The 13764-nt window shown below is 64.7% G+C and overlaps 1 protein-coding gene across 1 annotated transcript; it reads right to left on the bottom strand.

Annotated features, from left to right (window-relative positions):
• Nucleotides 1-779: 779 nt before the first annotated feature.
• FBXL16 (F-box and leucine rich repeat protein 16) lies at nt 780-12613 on the bottom strand. The gene is made up of 6 exons (XM_040574475.1): nt 12256-12613; nt 3466-4185; nt 2328-2836; nt 2129-2213; nt 1522-1585; nt 780-1322 (listed from the first exon to the last, which is right to left on the bottom strand). The coding sequence occupies exons 2-6, from the start codon at nt 4168-4170 to the stop codon at nt 1174-1176; spliced, it is 1512 nt and encodes a 503-aa protein (XP_040430409.1). The 5' UTR covers nt 4171-4185; nt 12256-12613; the 3' UTR covers nt 780-1173.
• Nucleotides 12614-13764: the final 1151 nt, after the last annotated feature.

Below are 13764 nucleotides of genomic sequence, written 5' to 3'. Positions count from 1 at the left end.
GCCAGAAACGGGCGGTTTGGACAAAGGAGCGAGCGGAGGCGGCGGGTGGTGCAGCAGTTCCTTCCCGGCCGTTACAAAGGCAAAACAACCCGAAAGCGTGTCCGTGTCCGTGTCCGTGTCCGTGTCCGTGCCCGTGTCCGTGCCCGTGCCCCGTGCCCGGCTCTGCCCTGCGCCCCCCCGGCCCCCCGCAGCACCTGGGGCACCCCGGGGTGCTGGCGGTGCCCTGCAGCGGGGCGCTCTCGGTGGCACCCGGGCGATGGCTTTAGGTCTGGAAGAAGCGGCGGCGTGTCCCGAGGTGACGTCCCCTGCCTTGGCGTGGCGTCACCGCTGTCCCCCCGCCACCCGGGAGCCGCAGCAGGGCAAGGGGACGGTCCCCAAGCCCCCCCCCGGGAACCCCCCCCCGGGATGTGCCCGTCCCAGCCGGACGGGTCACAGCGCTGGGCGCCGAGTGCCACGTCCCATGGGCGTGCGCACAACGGCGGTGGCCCCTTGCCCCCCCCCGCTTCTCCCCAGGCAGTAACGGGGTGACGGCCCCGACAGCGGGGGGGCATCACCCCACTGACCCCGGTGGAATTTGGGGTGCAGCGGCAGCGGCCTGGGGACGTGGGGGGGGGGTGAACAGGGCCACGGGCTGGCTGGCAGAGCTGTTTGGGGGGGGGGGGGGGAAGGGGCTGGGGGGCGGCAGGGTGGCGGGTGCCACTTGTCACTGTCCCCCCCCGCCGTGCCACGAGACTGAAGCAAGCGAGCATGCGAGGGCGGAGGAAAGCATCCTATGGACGGTCCAGGGGCAGGAAGGGGGGGGGGCGCACAGCACGGGGGGGTTGGCTCGTCTCTCAGATCCGGGGGTGCCTGTGGCTCTGTGCGGGGGTCCCGGGCACCCGTCCGTCCAAGCACCCAGGGGTGCCAAAAAAGAAGCCTCCTCCTCCTCCTCTCACCGGGCCCGGGCCCCTCGTCAGCTGCGGTGGTGTTGGGGGGGGGGGGGGGATGCTGGCATCCGGGGCGTCGAAACGGGGTGGGGGGGGGGGGGTTCTTTACACGTGGGTCGGTCGAGTCGGCAGCGTCTCTTGCGTGTCCCCCCCCCCCCAAATCCCGCAGACAGCAAGAAATCGGTCGGGTGACGTCAGCTGGCGGCGCGGCTGGGTCTGGGGGGGGCCGGTCCCTGGCGGGCGGGCGCTACTCGATGACCATGCAGCAGGGCAGGTGCTGGGAGAAGTACTTGAAGAGCTCGGGGGTGGCTCCGGGGCAGTTGGTGAGCTCCAGCTCCTCCAGCTCCTGCAGCTGCACCAGCCCCGACAGGCCCGTGGTGGTCAGCAAGGGGCAGCCTGCAAGGGGACAGTGCCACCGTCACGGCCCCGGCCACCCCCGTGCGGGTGCCAGGGGGTTTGGGGGTGTCCCTGGGCTGCAGGAGCCCCCGCGGTGCTGGGAAGGGAGGTGCTGGGTGTCCCCAAGGGCTGGCACTGTCCCCGTGCCCGGCCTCTCCTCCCCCTCCCCGGCCTCCCCAGCCTCGTGCTCGGGTCTCACCGGCGAGGGACAGGAGGCGCAGGCTGCCCATGCCCAGGAGGTGCTTCAGGCCAAAATCCTGCACCTGGAAAAGAAACGGGAGTGGGACCGGGATGGGGGCAGGCAGAGGTGCCAGAAATGGGGTACAGCATCCACGGCACCGGGGGCTGAGCCGGGGTGGGGTGGTGGGACGGGGTGGTGGGACAGGGTGATGGGATGGGGTAGTGGAATAGGTGGTGGGATGGGGTGATGGAATAGGGTAGTGGGTTGGGAGACAGGACAGGGTGATGGCACAGGGCAGTGGGGCATCGTGGTGGGTCAGGGTGATGGGATGGGGTGATGGAACACTGATGGGACACTGGTGGGACATGGTGCTGGGACACTGGTGGGACTGGGTGCTGAGGCAGGGTGATGGAACTGAGTCCCGCTCAACCCACAGGTGCCCCCCACCCCTCCCCGTGTTCCCAGCCCCACGTCACCCTTCCTGCCCAGGGCTCTCCAGCAGCCCCAGGACGCCCGCCCTGAGCTCCTGCCCCATCCCCAAGCCAGTGCCACCTCCCTCCTGTCCCCTGCACTGGGCACGGCCACGGGCTCCCAGGGCGGGCAGCTCAGCCCCGTCCTCCCGTACCTGGCAGCACCAGCGCAGGTAGAGGCTCCGCAGGGACGACATGGTGGACAGGTAGCTGAGCCCGGTGTCGGTGATCCGCACACACCTGTGGGGACACGGGACAAGGAGGTGATGGGGACACGGGACAAGGAGGTGACGGGGACACGGGACAAGGAGGTGACGCGTCCCCAGACCACGGCCACCAGGCACGGCCCCATACCTGTCGAGCACCAGCTCCTCCAGCTTGTGCAGGTCGCAGGCGATGTACTCCAGGGCCATGTCGGTGATGCGAGGGCACCAGGACAGGTCGAGGCTGCGCAGCTTGCGCAGGTTCTCGGCCACCAGCTCCACGCCGTCATCCGTCACCTTGGAGCAGCCCGAGAGGCTGAGGACGCTCAGGTTGGGCAGGCTGTGCACCATGTTGACCACGCCGTGGTTGGTGATCTCCCAGCAGGAGTTGAGGCGCAGGGTGTGGGTGGTGTAGCCCTGCTTGGCGGTGAAGTAGGCGAGCGCCGTGTCCGTCACGTGGTAGGCCTGCAGGTTGAGCTCGGCGAGGTTGGGCAGGAGCTGCGAGATGGCGGCGATGGCGTCGTCGGCCACGTTGATGCAGTCGCTGACGCTCAGCGCCGTGATGCGGGCGTTGAGGCTCGACCACAGCCCGGCCTCCGTGAAGTCGTTGCAGCCCGAGAGCTCCAGCCGCACCACGCCCTGCATCTGCTCCAGCATCACCTGGTGAGGGGCGGGCGGTCAGGGCACCCCACATCTCCCCCAGCTCAGCCCGGAGCCCCCCCGGCTCTTCCCCCTGCCCCAGCCCCGGCCGCACCATCCGCTTTCACAGCAGGGATGGGTAAAGGCTGTAGGAGCACCCGTGGGTGGCGGGGGTGAACACCTCCCCCCCAAAATCTTGGGAGAGCAGCCCTGCACCCAGCCAGTGCCCAGACCATGGGCAGGGGTCCAGGAACCGGCAGCGTGGTGATGCCACCTGCCTGCTGGACGAGGTGGGTGCTGGCTCCATGTAGCTGGGTGTACCCATGGGTGGTCTGCACCCTTGGTGGGGCCAAAGAAAGCTCTCGGTGGTGCAGGCTGTAGCAGGTGTGTTCCCAGGTGCCACCGTGGTGGCAGGAAGGTTGGGCCCGTTGTGTCACCGGGCTCCACGTCGCCTGAGGGCATTGCCACATGGAGGGGAACCAAGCCTTGTACCCCCAAAACCTTGCCCTCCTTTGGGTGCAAGCAGTCTGCAGGGCTGAGCACTGGGGACATCCATGGGGACATCCCATTGGGGTGACCCGCGATGCCACCGGCCAGGCATCTTACCCACCTCCGTCCCCGGACACCTCACCGGCGCCGAGGCCACCTACCTCCAGCCCCGCGTCCGTGATGGTCGACCTCTTAAGGCTCATGGACTTGACCCCCTTCTTGGACAGGGGGTAGTTGTCAATGAACTCACAAATGTCCAGGTCGGAGACGCCCACGAGGCAGAAGCCGTCGAAGCCCCGCACGGCGAAGCCCTGCAGGCTGACGAACTCCTTCTCCCCCCCGGGCAGGACGTTGTAGAGCTCTTTGGTGTGCAGGACGGGCGTCAGGCCCACCCAGAACTTGGGCTGGTAGAGCACCCGCCGCCACGCCTTGCACACCTGCGCCAGCACGCACTTCTCGCATGCCGAAAAGTACCAGAAGAGGCGGTTGAGGATCTTCTCGTCCACCGCCAGCTGCCTCTCTGAGGGCGAGCCAGGCAGCCGCTCCGGTGAGGGGTGCTCTGCCCCCGGGGTGGCCTCGCTCGAGTTCAGTCCCACCAGGGAGGCGCCGGGAGGGGACGAGACGCCGGCCAGAGTGGCCAGGGAGAGCGGTGAGGCCAGGCTGGGGATGGGCAGGTCGCTGCGGGGGGCTAAGGCCGGGCTGAGGATGGCAGGCACGGAAGAAGGCTGGCACAGGCGGTTTTTCACGGCGGGGGTGCCTTTGGTGATGCTGGCGGAGCCGAGGCCGTTGGGCTGCGTGGGGATCTTCACCAGTCCATTGCGGGGCAAACATGGGGGCTTGGTGTCGCCGTTTCTCGGGTTCGACATCTTCCACGGGTCTCTCTGCAACACAGGGGGGTTATGAGTGGTCGCTGGCGAGCACCGGGCTCCCCGGGAAGCATGGAAGGCATGGCCGGGGCCGGGATGGGGCCGGGATGGGGCTGGGGCAGTGGTAGAGCCTGCGCGTGCTGTGCTGGCAAGCCCGTGCCGGCCAGGCGCCGCGTCTCGGGGTGGCACCGCAGCAAACAGGCCAATAAATATTTCAGCTGCAGCGAGGCAGGCTTTCAAACGGCCCTGCCACACCCTGCCATGCATTATTAAACACATTTCCCTCTATAAACACAGAGGTGAATAATTGATGGGGGCTCAACCTCCCTCCCCGCCCCTGGCTGGTGCCTGGCATGGGGTCCCACCGGTGCCATGCCTGTCGTGCTGGCACCCTGCGCACCGCACTCACCGGGGCCAAGCCCTGCCAAAGGACTGGGTCCTGTTCCGCCTGCAGGGCCCAGCTTGGGCAGAGGCTGGAGTGGGCTAAGCCCTGGCAGACCGGGAGGAGCTGGAGCCCAGGGAAGGGACATTTTTGCCCCCAGGAACCAAGGGGTAAAAGCCCTTGTCTTGCTGGTGACCGATGGCACCGAGTGAGCAGCGTCCCGGCCGGTGAGCATGGTGCTGATGGCCTGGGGCTGTCCCACCCTGGGGACAGTGTCCAGCTGAGCCAGCCTCTGTGCTGCATCCTGACAGCCCCAGGGCACAGATGGCAACCTCCCCTGCTGCCCCCAGCCCATCACCGTGAGCCTCACAGCATCTCTGTGCCCTGCTGGACCAGGCGGAGGGGAGCAGCCCCCCCAAAACGAGCCCCACAGCATGGGCAACTGCAAGCGGCATGGTTAGGGTGTGCAGCACCTCCTGGAGACTCCCCAGCAGGATGGCAAGGCTGAGCTCCAGGCTTTGCCCCACACTTTAAGGGGCAGTTTTCTGCCTGTTTGCCCCGCTGAGCCGCTGGCTGGGTGGAGGGGAAGCAGGACGGCAGTGGCAGTGAGCGCTGAAGGCGCGAGCAGCCCGTGTCCACAGGCAGGCCGGCGCAGCAGTGGTGGCATCGGCACCGCCTGAGCCTTTCCTCCGGGGACAGAGCTGGCCCTGCGCAGACAGCCTGGCGCCGCTCCCCTCTCGGATGCAGCCTCCGCTGCCTCCACTTACTCGGCCCTACGGAGGGTTTGGGGCTCTGATGCTTGGACATGTGTTAAATTTGCTTGAAAGCAGGAGAAGAGGAGGGGAAAAAGGAAAGAAACTTAAAACCAGTGGCTCCGAGCTTGGCAGCAATTAGGGAAGCAAACAGAACATGCACCAGGGTGTCTAACACAGCGCTACAACACAAATCAAAACAGATAATTACCACGTGGCACAGAAAGGCTGTCGCTCCGGCACAGAGCCCACAGCGAGAGCAATTCGCCATGCCGGCTGCCTCCGGGGAGAGGCCAGGTGGTGGGAGAGGGGCAGCCCGGGGCCTCCAGACGTGGGAGAGCAACCCAGGGGCAGGGGCTCCCGCAGGGGACAGTCACAGCAGGAGAAAGATGCTGACAACCCTTGGACTGAAATTCAGCCAGAAGGAGGTGTTGGCAACAGTTACAACCAGCTCAGACCAAGGTTTGTCCCCAGGGCAGGGCTCCAGGGGCCGGAATCAGTGGCGCTCACAGTCCTGCTTTGGAAAGCTGAGCCAGGTCCCCCTGCCCCTGGCACTGAGGCTGCCTGTCTGGCTCACAGATATCGCAAACCATGAATGAGCTGGGAAGTCACTTCATATAGAAACACGGCCAGCGATGTAGGCCCTCTGGGCACAGGCAGGCTCCAGGCATGGTCAGCGGGAGACTGGACAGGCAGGGAGATGGCTGCATCCAGCCAGGCTCTGTACGTGGCCACACCTCTCCAGGGAAGGGAGTAGCCAAGGATTTGGGGGCTCCTACCACCCTGAAAGGAGCAGGGCCATGCCTGGCGAGGACACCATCCTGGAGGAGATGGGCAGGGAGCACAGACCGGGGAGGTGTGTTGGTCTGATCACCGCTCTCCTCTGTCTCTGGCACCATGGGGCAGCGCTGGGATCTTCCCCCCCCCAGCTGCAGGGAAGCCCCTGGCTGTGGTCAGCGATGCAGCAGCCCCCCAGACTCCTCTGGCCCAGGGGAGAGGCCGTGTTGCTTCACTGTACAAAGTACAAGCATCCCGTCCTGCAGAGATCAGAGCTTCCATGTGCTGGGACACACAGAGAACACCCTGCCCTGTCCCAGGCCCCTAACCCACTGGGACAGACTTGGAGAAGTCAATACAGAGCCCTTCACTCTCAAGCCGTGGTTTGACTCCTTTGTGCCTTCTGATGTTCCAAAAGCTCTGCAGACATCTCCAAATGCTTTTTGGCCACCCCAAAGCAGAAGAGCATAGACCTGGCCTTTCCTCCTCTCTCAGGAGATTTCAATACCTGGTACAACCATCCTTACTGTGGGCTCTCGCAGGAAGGACCCAGCCTCAGAGCCCCTCACAGCAACCCCCCTCTGCTCTCACAGACCTCATGGTGGTGGTGTCTACCAGCAGTGCAATACCAGCTCCCAAGTCACAGTGGGAGGAAACATGACAAAAGCAAAGGTCAAAGTCTTTTAGTCCCCCGAATTCATTCCAAGGTGCACATTTCACAGGAAATGTCATTGCCAGAGAAATCACTTCATTCATGAGGGTTTTCTCATCCACAATGAGCAATGATGCAGTGGTGGGGGGCGGATTTGACGCAGGAAGAGAGAATAAAGAAGAGGGTCTAAGAGCCTGTCACTACAAACATTACATGGGTGATGAGGAAGCTGGGATGGATAGAATAAAAGCAACCAGGGTTTGCCCACGCCGTTGGAGAATTTACGGTCTCCATGTGGCAGTGAGGAGGGATTAGGGCCTCGAGAGAGGGGCAGTACGATCAGTCACCCTGTTAGCACCACCCTGATGTGGGTGCTCATTGGGACGCTGCAGGCTGTGGCAGAGACTCACTGGATCACACTGCTGTCCCGCAGGAAAGGTCACGGTGGACTCTGGATCCGCGGGCTTGGAGGCTACGGGGCTGTCTCCGGCTGACCCCGGGCTGGCTAGGTTTGGGGTCCCTGGGGAACGGGGCCGGGCCGGGCCGTTCAACACCACGGACGGCAGCCAGGCCCCGTTCAGCGGTCCCGGGCCGTTCAGCACCACGGACAGACAGAGGGCTCAGCACCACGGACAGATCGGGGGCTCAGCACCACGGACAGAGCCCGGGGGGCCTCGTTCAGAACCGCGGCCCCGTTCAGCACCACGGACAGCGATCAGACTCCGCTCATGGCCCCCGTCTAGTTCAGCACCACGGACAGCTCCTGAGGGCCGTTCAGCACCACGGACAGCTCCCCCCCCCCGCCCCCGGCAGCAGGCCCCTGAAGCCCCCCCCCCCCCCCAAATAGCCCCCGCGAGGTCCCGATCTCTTCACCACCTCCCGCGAGCCCCCCCGCTGCCCTGCCAGCCTCCCCTGAAGCCCTGTTACTGCCCTGCTGGAATCCAAGGCTGATGCAAAATTATTATTTGTAGAGGCGCTGCTTCAGTGACAGAGAGCTGCTCGGCAGCGAGCAGCCATCGCTCACGGCTTCCTGCACACACACACATGCACAAACAGACATGCATGGACACACACACGCACACAGCCCATCGGAGCCCCAGGGTCTGGTAGATGCACCTTGCATGAGCCTTGACATTCAGACGCACATATACATGCACATACACACACACAAACAGATAAGCGCATGCACGCACACACACACACGCGCGCAGGGTTGCATCAGCTGAATTCATTAGCCCATCTATTTTTACTAATGCAGCAAATCAAGTTGCTCTACAGGCGGAGAAAACGCACCCAAGACAGAGTGCTGTGGCAGAGCACACAGCCAAAGCTTTTGTCCGGCAGTCTCGAGGGTAACAGCTCCCCGGGACTGTCAGCTGTACGCTACAGCCCCAGCCAGCAGCAGTGCCAGGCAGGCTCTTGCTCTGGGGGCTGAACCTGTCGACCAGAGCACATGGTAATAATAAAGACATCCCACTACAAAGATCTCCCTCCCCAGCAGTGCTCAGCAGTGTGCAAGCTGTTTCCTGCTCTGACTGCATCAGGTCAGACCATCGCCTGTACCGTGTGCAGTCAGAGGGGTGTACGTCCGTCCCCGCGGAGCACTTGGAGCACCCTGGCAATGCAGAGCAGCCGCAGAAGGCCCTGGAGGAGCCCCTGCTCCCCTAGGAATGGAGGGACAGCAGGGGTGCGTAGATGGAGAGAGGCTGCCTGTACACGTGCGTGTGTGTGTGCACACGCGGATCAGCCCTCCCAGGCCTGGACTCACACACGTCAGCTGGGAGAGAGGCTCAGAGCACGGCTCCAAACTCAGCACCATTCATTCCCCCACTGCACAAGCCAGGAGTTCACAGTGGGGAAGAGCCTCCGCTTCCCTTCACTCTGCTTGGCCCAGGGACCTGCTGATTGTGTGATGGGAGCTGGGAAACTCCTTCCTAAGATTACCCTGAGAGCTCTCTGGGAGGCCAGGAGCTCCCCTACCAGCTCCCAACAATGCCACAGAGCTCATCCCACCTTGCAGCAGGCAAAGAGGCTCAGGAGGCCCTGGAAAAACAACAGAAGGCAAAACTTCCCAGCAGCAGGCAGTGGGGGCCCCTCTGGCTATTCTGTTGTCTACTTGTGGCAGGGTTCATCCCTTTGGTGCCCTGGGGGGTGCGGAGCGGTGCTGGCCCCAGCCATGGCTGCCCAACACAGTGATTTAGCCCCGGGAGTGTGGATGTGCCTGGTCAAGCTGGAAAGCTGAGCATGGCCTGGAGCATGCAATTCTCCAGTGATGTGCCACTGCTGAGACCCAAAGCTCCCAAATACGTCAAGCCCTGTCCTCCTCCCTATCCCAGGCAGCTCCATGTCCCACAAGGACATGGGGGAGGAATCACCCACACAAGGGGAGCATGGGATGGTCGCGAGCAAACACCTACACACAGACCAGGGCAGAGTTGGACCATGACTGTGGCTGACCTGGGCCCACCTCCTCCAGCCCCCCCTCGAGTTACAGGACCTCACTGCCACAGGGAGGATGCTCACGCTTCCCTGTCCCTCAGCCAAGCTTTTCCCTGCTCCCCACTGACCACGGCACAGTGAAAGGGGAGCAGCTCCTCTTGTGCCACAGCCACAACATGCCTGGCATGGTGCAGCCCTACTCATTGCCCCTTTTGGCCCTGGGAACAGGCGAGAAATAGGGCAAGGCCCGTCTGTGGTCATCGAGGAGAGAGGAGCCAGGAGGCTGCACCTGGCTTGTGGCTGTCCCTGAGTCCCAGTCCCTGGGACACCGGTGTCTTCCCTGGGTACCTCTGGGACAGGGGCCACCACCACCAAAACCAGCGCCTTGCCATGCCATTGGTGTGGCAGCACCAGCTCAGAGAGGCCACCAGCACGGCCTGAGCCCTGCCCCAAACCCAGTGCCCATGAGGATGTGCAGCATGGGGGGGTCCTGTGGTGTTCAGCCACGGGACTTCTTGCTGCAGGGTGCTGTGTGGCTGCTCAGTGCTGCCATAGGCTCAAAAAGCTGTTGGGTACTGTCCTGTGACCGAGGCCATGGCCCTGTGACAGGTGGCAGTGCCACCCTGGTGCTCCGTGCCCTCTAACCACCTGCCTCAATTTCCCCACCAACGCTGACCCCATGCAATGGGGACTACTGGGGCTCCATGGGTCAGTGTGATGCCCTGAGCCTGCTTGTGGGACCGCCCCACAGCCTCCTGCTCATCCAGGAGCCAGAGCTGGGCACGGTCACACCTCCAGCAGGGAGAAACCCCGAGGAACGCCTTCTGCCCGCCTGCCCCTTCCCCAAAAGCTCTCCTGTCCCTGGAGCACCTGGGTGAGCGTGCCCATCCCTGTGCCAGGTGGGCAGAGGTTTGGTGGGGGTGGGATGCTGCCAAAGGGGCCCCAGCCTGCTCCCAGCACAGCATGAACACAGCCTCCAGCCCCCAAAACCAGCAGGTTCCTGAGGGAGACCCCGGCCTCCCTTCTTTCAGGCTGGACCATGGCCATGTCCCCATGGGATGGGCAAGACGCAGGTGACCCCCCTGGAGGGGACAGGGGACCCTCTCCCCCCACCTGCTTCCCCACACGTGCCACCCAGCCCAAGCAAGGGCCCTGCACCCCAGGAGCAGGATTTAGGGGACCAGGAGGTTCCCAGCACCGGGAGGCTCCACCGCCGCATCCCTGCCGCCACGGAGAGGAAAACAGACCCGGAGGATGGGAGAGGGATCGATGTGGGGGAAGCCAACTCGGGGAAAAATAGATATCTATCTCATTAAAAATGGATGCTGAAGCGAGTCCTCCCCACTCCAAAGCCACCTCCCTCCCTCTTCCTGGTAGCCGGAGTGAAATCAGCTCCGAGCTTCCAGAGGAGGGGAAATGCCAGCACCACACAGCTCCTGCTGTGCGCCCACCGAACCCCCCCCGGCCACCACGGAGGCGCCCAGAGCCCCGCGCCTCGGCCCCCAGCCCGGGACCACTGCCAAAGTGTCCCCACCACAGGGACGCTACCACCAGCCTCTGTCACTTGGACGTTGCCATCTCCCTCCAGTGCCACCAGACCTGGCACTGGGGCACAGTGGGGCCAAGCGATCCCCCACAACACTCCCAGGCTCCCCCACTTCTGGGGCCATAAGGACTGCCTGGATCCAGCCGCAGCTCGCAAACCTGTGCCTCAGTTTCCCCTGTCACCTCGCCCAGCTTGCCCCACCACGGGGTCTGTCCTCGGCTTCCTGAGCCACTATAGGGTGCCCCACACCGAGCTGCGGCCCTGCTGCCAGCATCAGCCCCTTGGGCTCCACCCCTGTCCGGGGCCTGTCCCTGCGTGCCCCTGAACCCTGGGAGTGACGGTGACGGGAGGGGGCTGCCCCCAGTCCCCATGGCTTCTGTCACCCCACAGCAGAGGATAACCCCACTGGGGTGTTGGGGGTGCCGGGGCGCCAGGATGCTGGGGTGCCATGGTGTCAGAGTGCTGGGGTGTCGGGGTTACGGGGTAATGGGGTGTCAGGGTGCCTGGTGTCAGGGTACCAAGGTGATAGGGTGTCAGAGTACCAGGGTGATGGGGTGCCAGGGTGTTGGGGTTTTAGGGTGGCAGGGTACCAGCGTGATGGGGTGCTATGGTGTCAGGTAGTTTGGGCGCCAGGATGTTGGGGTGCCAGGGTGCTTGGGTGCCAGGGATGGAGCTCCAGGGTGATGGGGTTTTGGGACTTTAGGGTGGTGGGATAGCAGGGTGCTGGGATCCCCTAGTGTCTCAGTGCTGGGATGCTGGGGAGCCAGAGTGCAAGGGTGCCAGGGTGATGTGGTGCCAGGGTGTCAGGGTGCTGGGGTTTTAGGGTTGGGGTTTGCCAGGGTACCAGGGTGCTGGGTTGTCAGGGTGCTGGGATGTTGGCATGCCAGGATGTTGGGGTGACAGGGTGCCTGGGCACTTGGGTGCCAGGGTGATGGGGTGACAGGCTGTTGGGGTTTTAGGGTGACAGGCTACTGGTGTCTCATGGTGTGGGGGTGCTTGGATGCTGGGGTGCCAGGGCGAAGGGGTGCTGGGATTTTAGGGTAACGGGGTGATGGGGCTGTTTTGCCCCACGATGCCACCGGGGTGGGTGAGGAGCCTGAGGGTGCTTCAGGGACCGCGGGGGGGGGGGGCGGGCAGCACCCCCACCGCGGGCTGCCCCCGTCCCCACACCGACAACCACGCTCATCCCCAAGCCCCCACCCCAAAACAGCCCCCCCGCTGCCGTGCTGCCCCCAACCCTCGGGGACCCCATGCTCCGGTGCCCCCCCCCCCCGTTTCTCTCCGCGCCCCCCCCCCCCCCCCCAACGCCGAGCCGGGAGCGCGGGGCCCGCTCCGCCGCCGTTATATAACGGGGCTGCGGGATCCAGCACCGGGGGCTGCGGCCCCAGCCCCCTCCCCGCCCGGCGGGGCCGTGCCGAGCCGGTGGCGGTGGCGGTGCGGGCTTTGTGTCGCAATGGTTGCCCGAGAGCGAAGGGAGCCGAGCGGCGGCGGCGGCGGCGGGGGGGGGACGACGACGAGAAAAGGGGGGGCTGCTTACCTCCAGCTCGCCTAGCTCATGCCATGCCGTGCGCCGACAGCCGCTCCTTTCATGTGCGGGGAGACATCGGGAGGAGAAGCGGGGAAGGAGGAGAGGAGGAGGAGGAGGAGGAAGAGGAGGAGGTGGGGGAGGAGGAGGAGGAGGAGGAGGAGGAGGAAGGTGGGGGCTCGGTGCCTGCCCAGCCTCACCGCTCGGCCGCGGGGCCGCCGGGCCTCAAGGCGACAAAAAGAACGGCGGGGAGGGGAGAAAGGAAGGGCCGGATCCGGATCGGTGCCGGGCAGCCCGGGCTGGAGGCTGCGAGCGGCTCGCACGCGCCGCGCACACGCACACGCGCGGCTGCACGCCCGCACCCGCGCCCGCACCCTCCCGGGCCGGCACCGCCGCCCGTTAAAGAGCCCCGGAGCCGCCGGTAGCGGTAACGGCACCGTCGCAGCCCGGCCCCCGCGGCACCGGAGGGGAGCGCCCAGGTGAGGGTGCAGGAGCCGGCCCCGGGGGGAGCGCGGGCAGGGCCGGGGGGGGGCTGGAGGCACGGCTGGAAGGGGGGAGGGATGGGGGAAGGAGGGAGGGAGGGAGGGAGGGAGGGAGAGGCGTAGGGAGGAGAGATGGAGGGATGGAGGGATGGATGCAGGACAGATGGGAGATGGAGGGATGGAGGGATGGAAGGAGGGAGGGAGGGAGGGAGGGAGGGAGGGAGGGATGGAAGGAAGGAAAAAGGAGGGAGGGATGGATGGAAGGAAGGAGGGAGGGAGGGATGGATGGATGGATGGAGGGAGGGATGGAGGGATGGATGCAGGCACGGATGTATGGACGGAAAGATGAATGGATAGATGCAGGGACAGATGGATGGATGGAGGAAAGGATGGAGGGATGGGTGCAGGGACAGATGGAGAGATGGAGGTGCAGATGGATGGATAGATGGAAGGACAGATGGAGGTATAGGTGGTTTGCCCCAGGACAGACGGATGGAGGAAGTGGTGGAGGGATGGACAGGTGGACACAGGGACGGAGGGATGGGGGGGGTAGATGGAGGGATGGACAAAATGATGGAGGGATGGATGCAGGGATGGATGCAGGGACAGCTGGAGGGTTGGAGGGATAGATGAAGGGATGGTTGCAGGGACAGATGGATGGAGGGAGAGACGGATGGGTGGACAGATGGAGGGTTAGATCCAGGGATAGATGCAGGGGTGGATGGACAAAAGGACAGATGCACATATGGACGTTTGCTCTCTTTCCCCACCAGGGCACTGGCAGACCAGCGATCCCGGAGCTGAACCCTCTCGCCTGGTAGTCCCAGCCCTGCTGGCAGCCCCTGCCACGGCGAGGCGCACTGGGGACCACCCAGCACCCCAGGGTGCTGTGAGGGCCTGTGCCAGCTGCCCCCATCGAGGGAAGGGTGCTAAGCAGGGGGTCTGGCCCCGTCCTGCTGCTGGCAGCAGGACCCACAGCCGGGAGATGCCCCATCACTGCCCCACTCTTGCCCCACTCATTCCCAGTGCTGCACCCACT

This window comes from Cygnus olor, chromosome 15 (assembly GCF_009769625.2).
Source record: "Cygnus olor isolate bCygOlo1 chromosome 15, bCygOlo1.pri.v2, whole genome shotgun sequence".
Classification (NCBI taxonomy): Eukaryota; Metazoa; Chordata; class Aves; order Anseriformes; family Anatidae; genus Cygnus; species Cygnus olor.
Note: the sequence above shows the minus strand (reverse complement) of the source record. Positions and strands in the feature narration are given on the sequence as shown.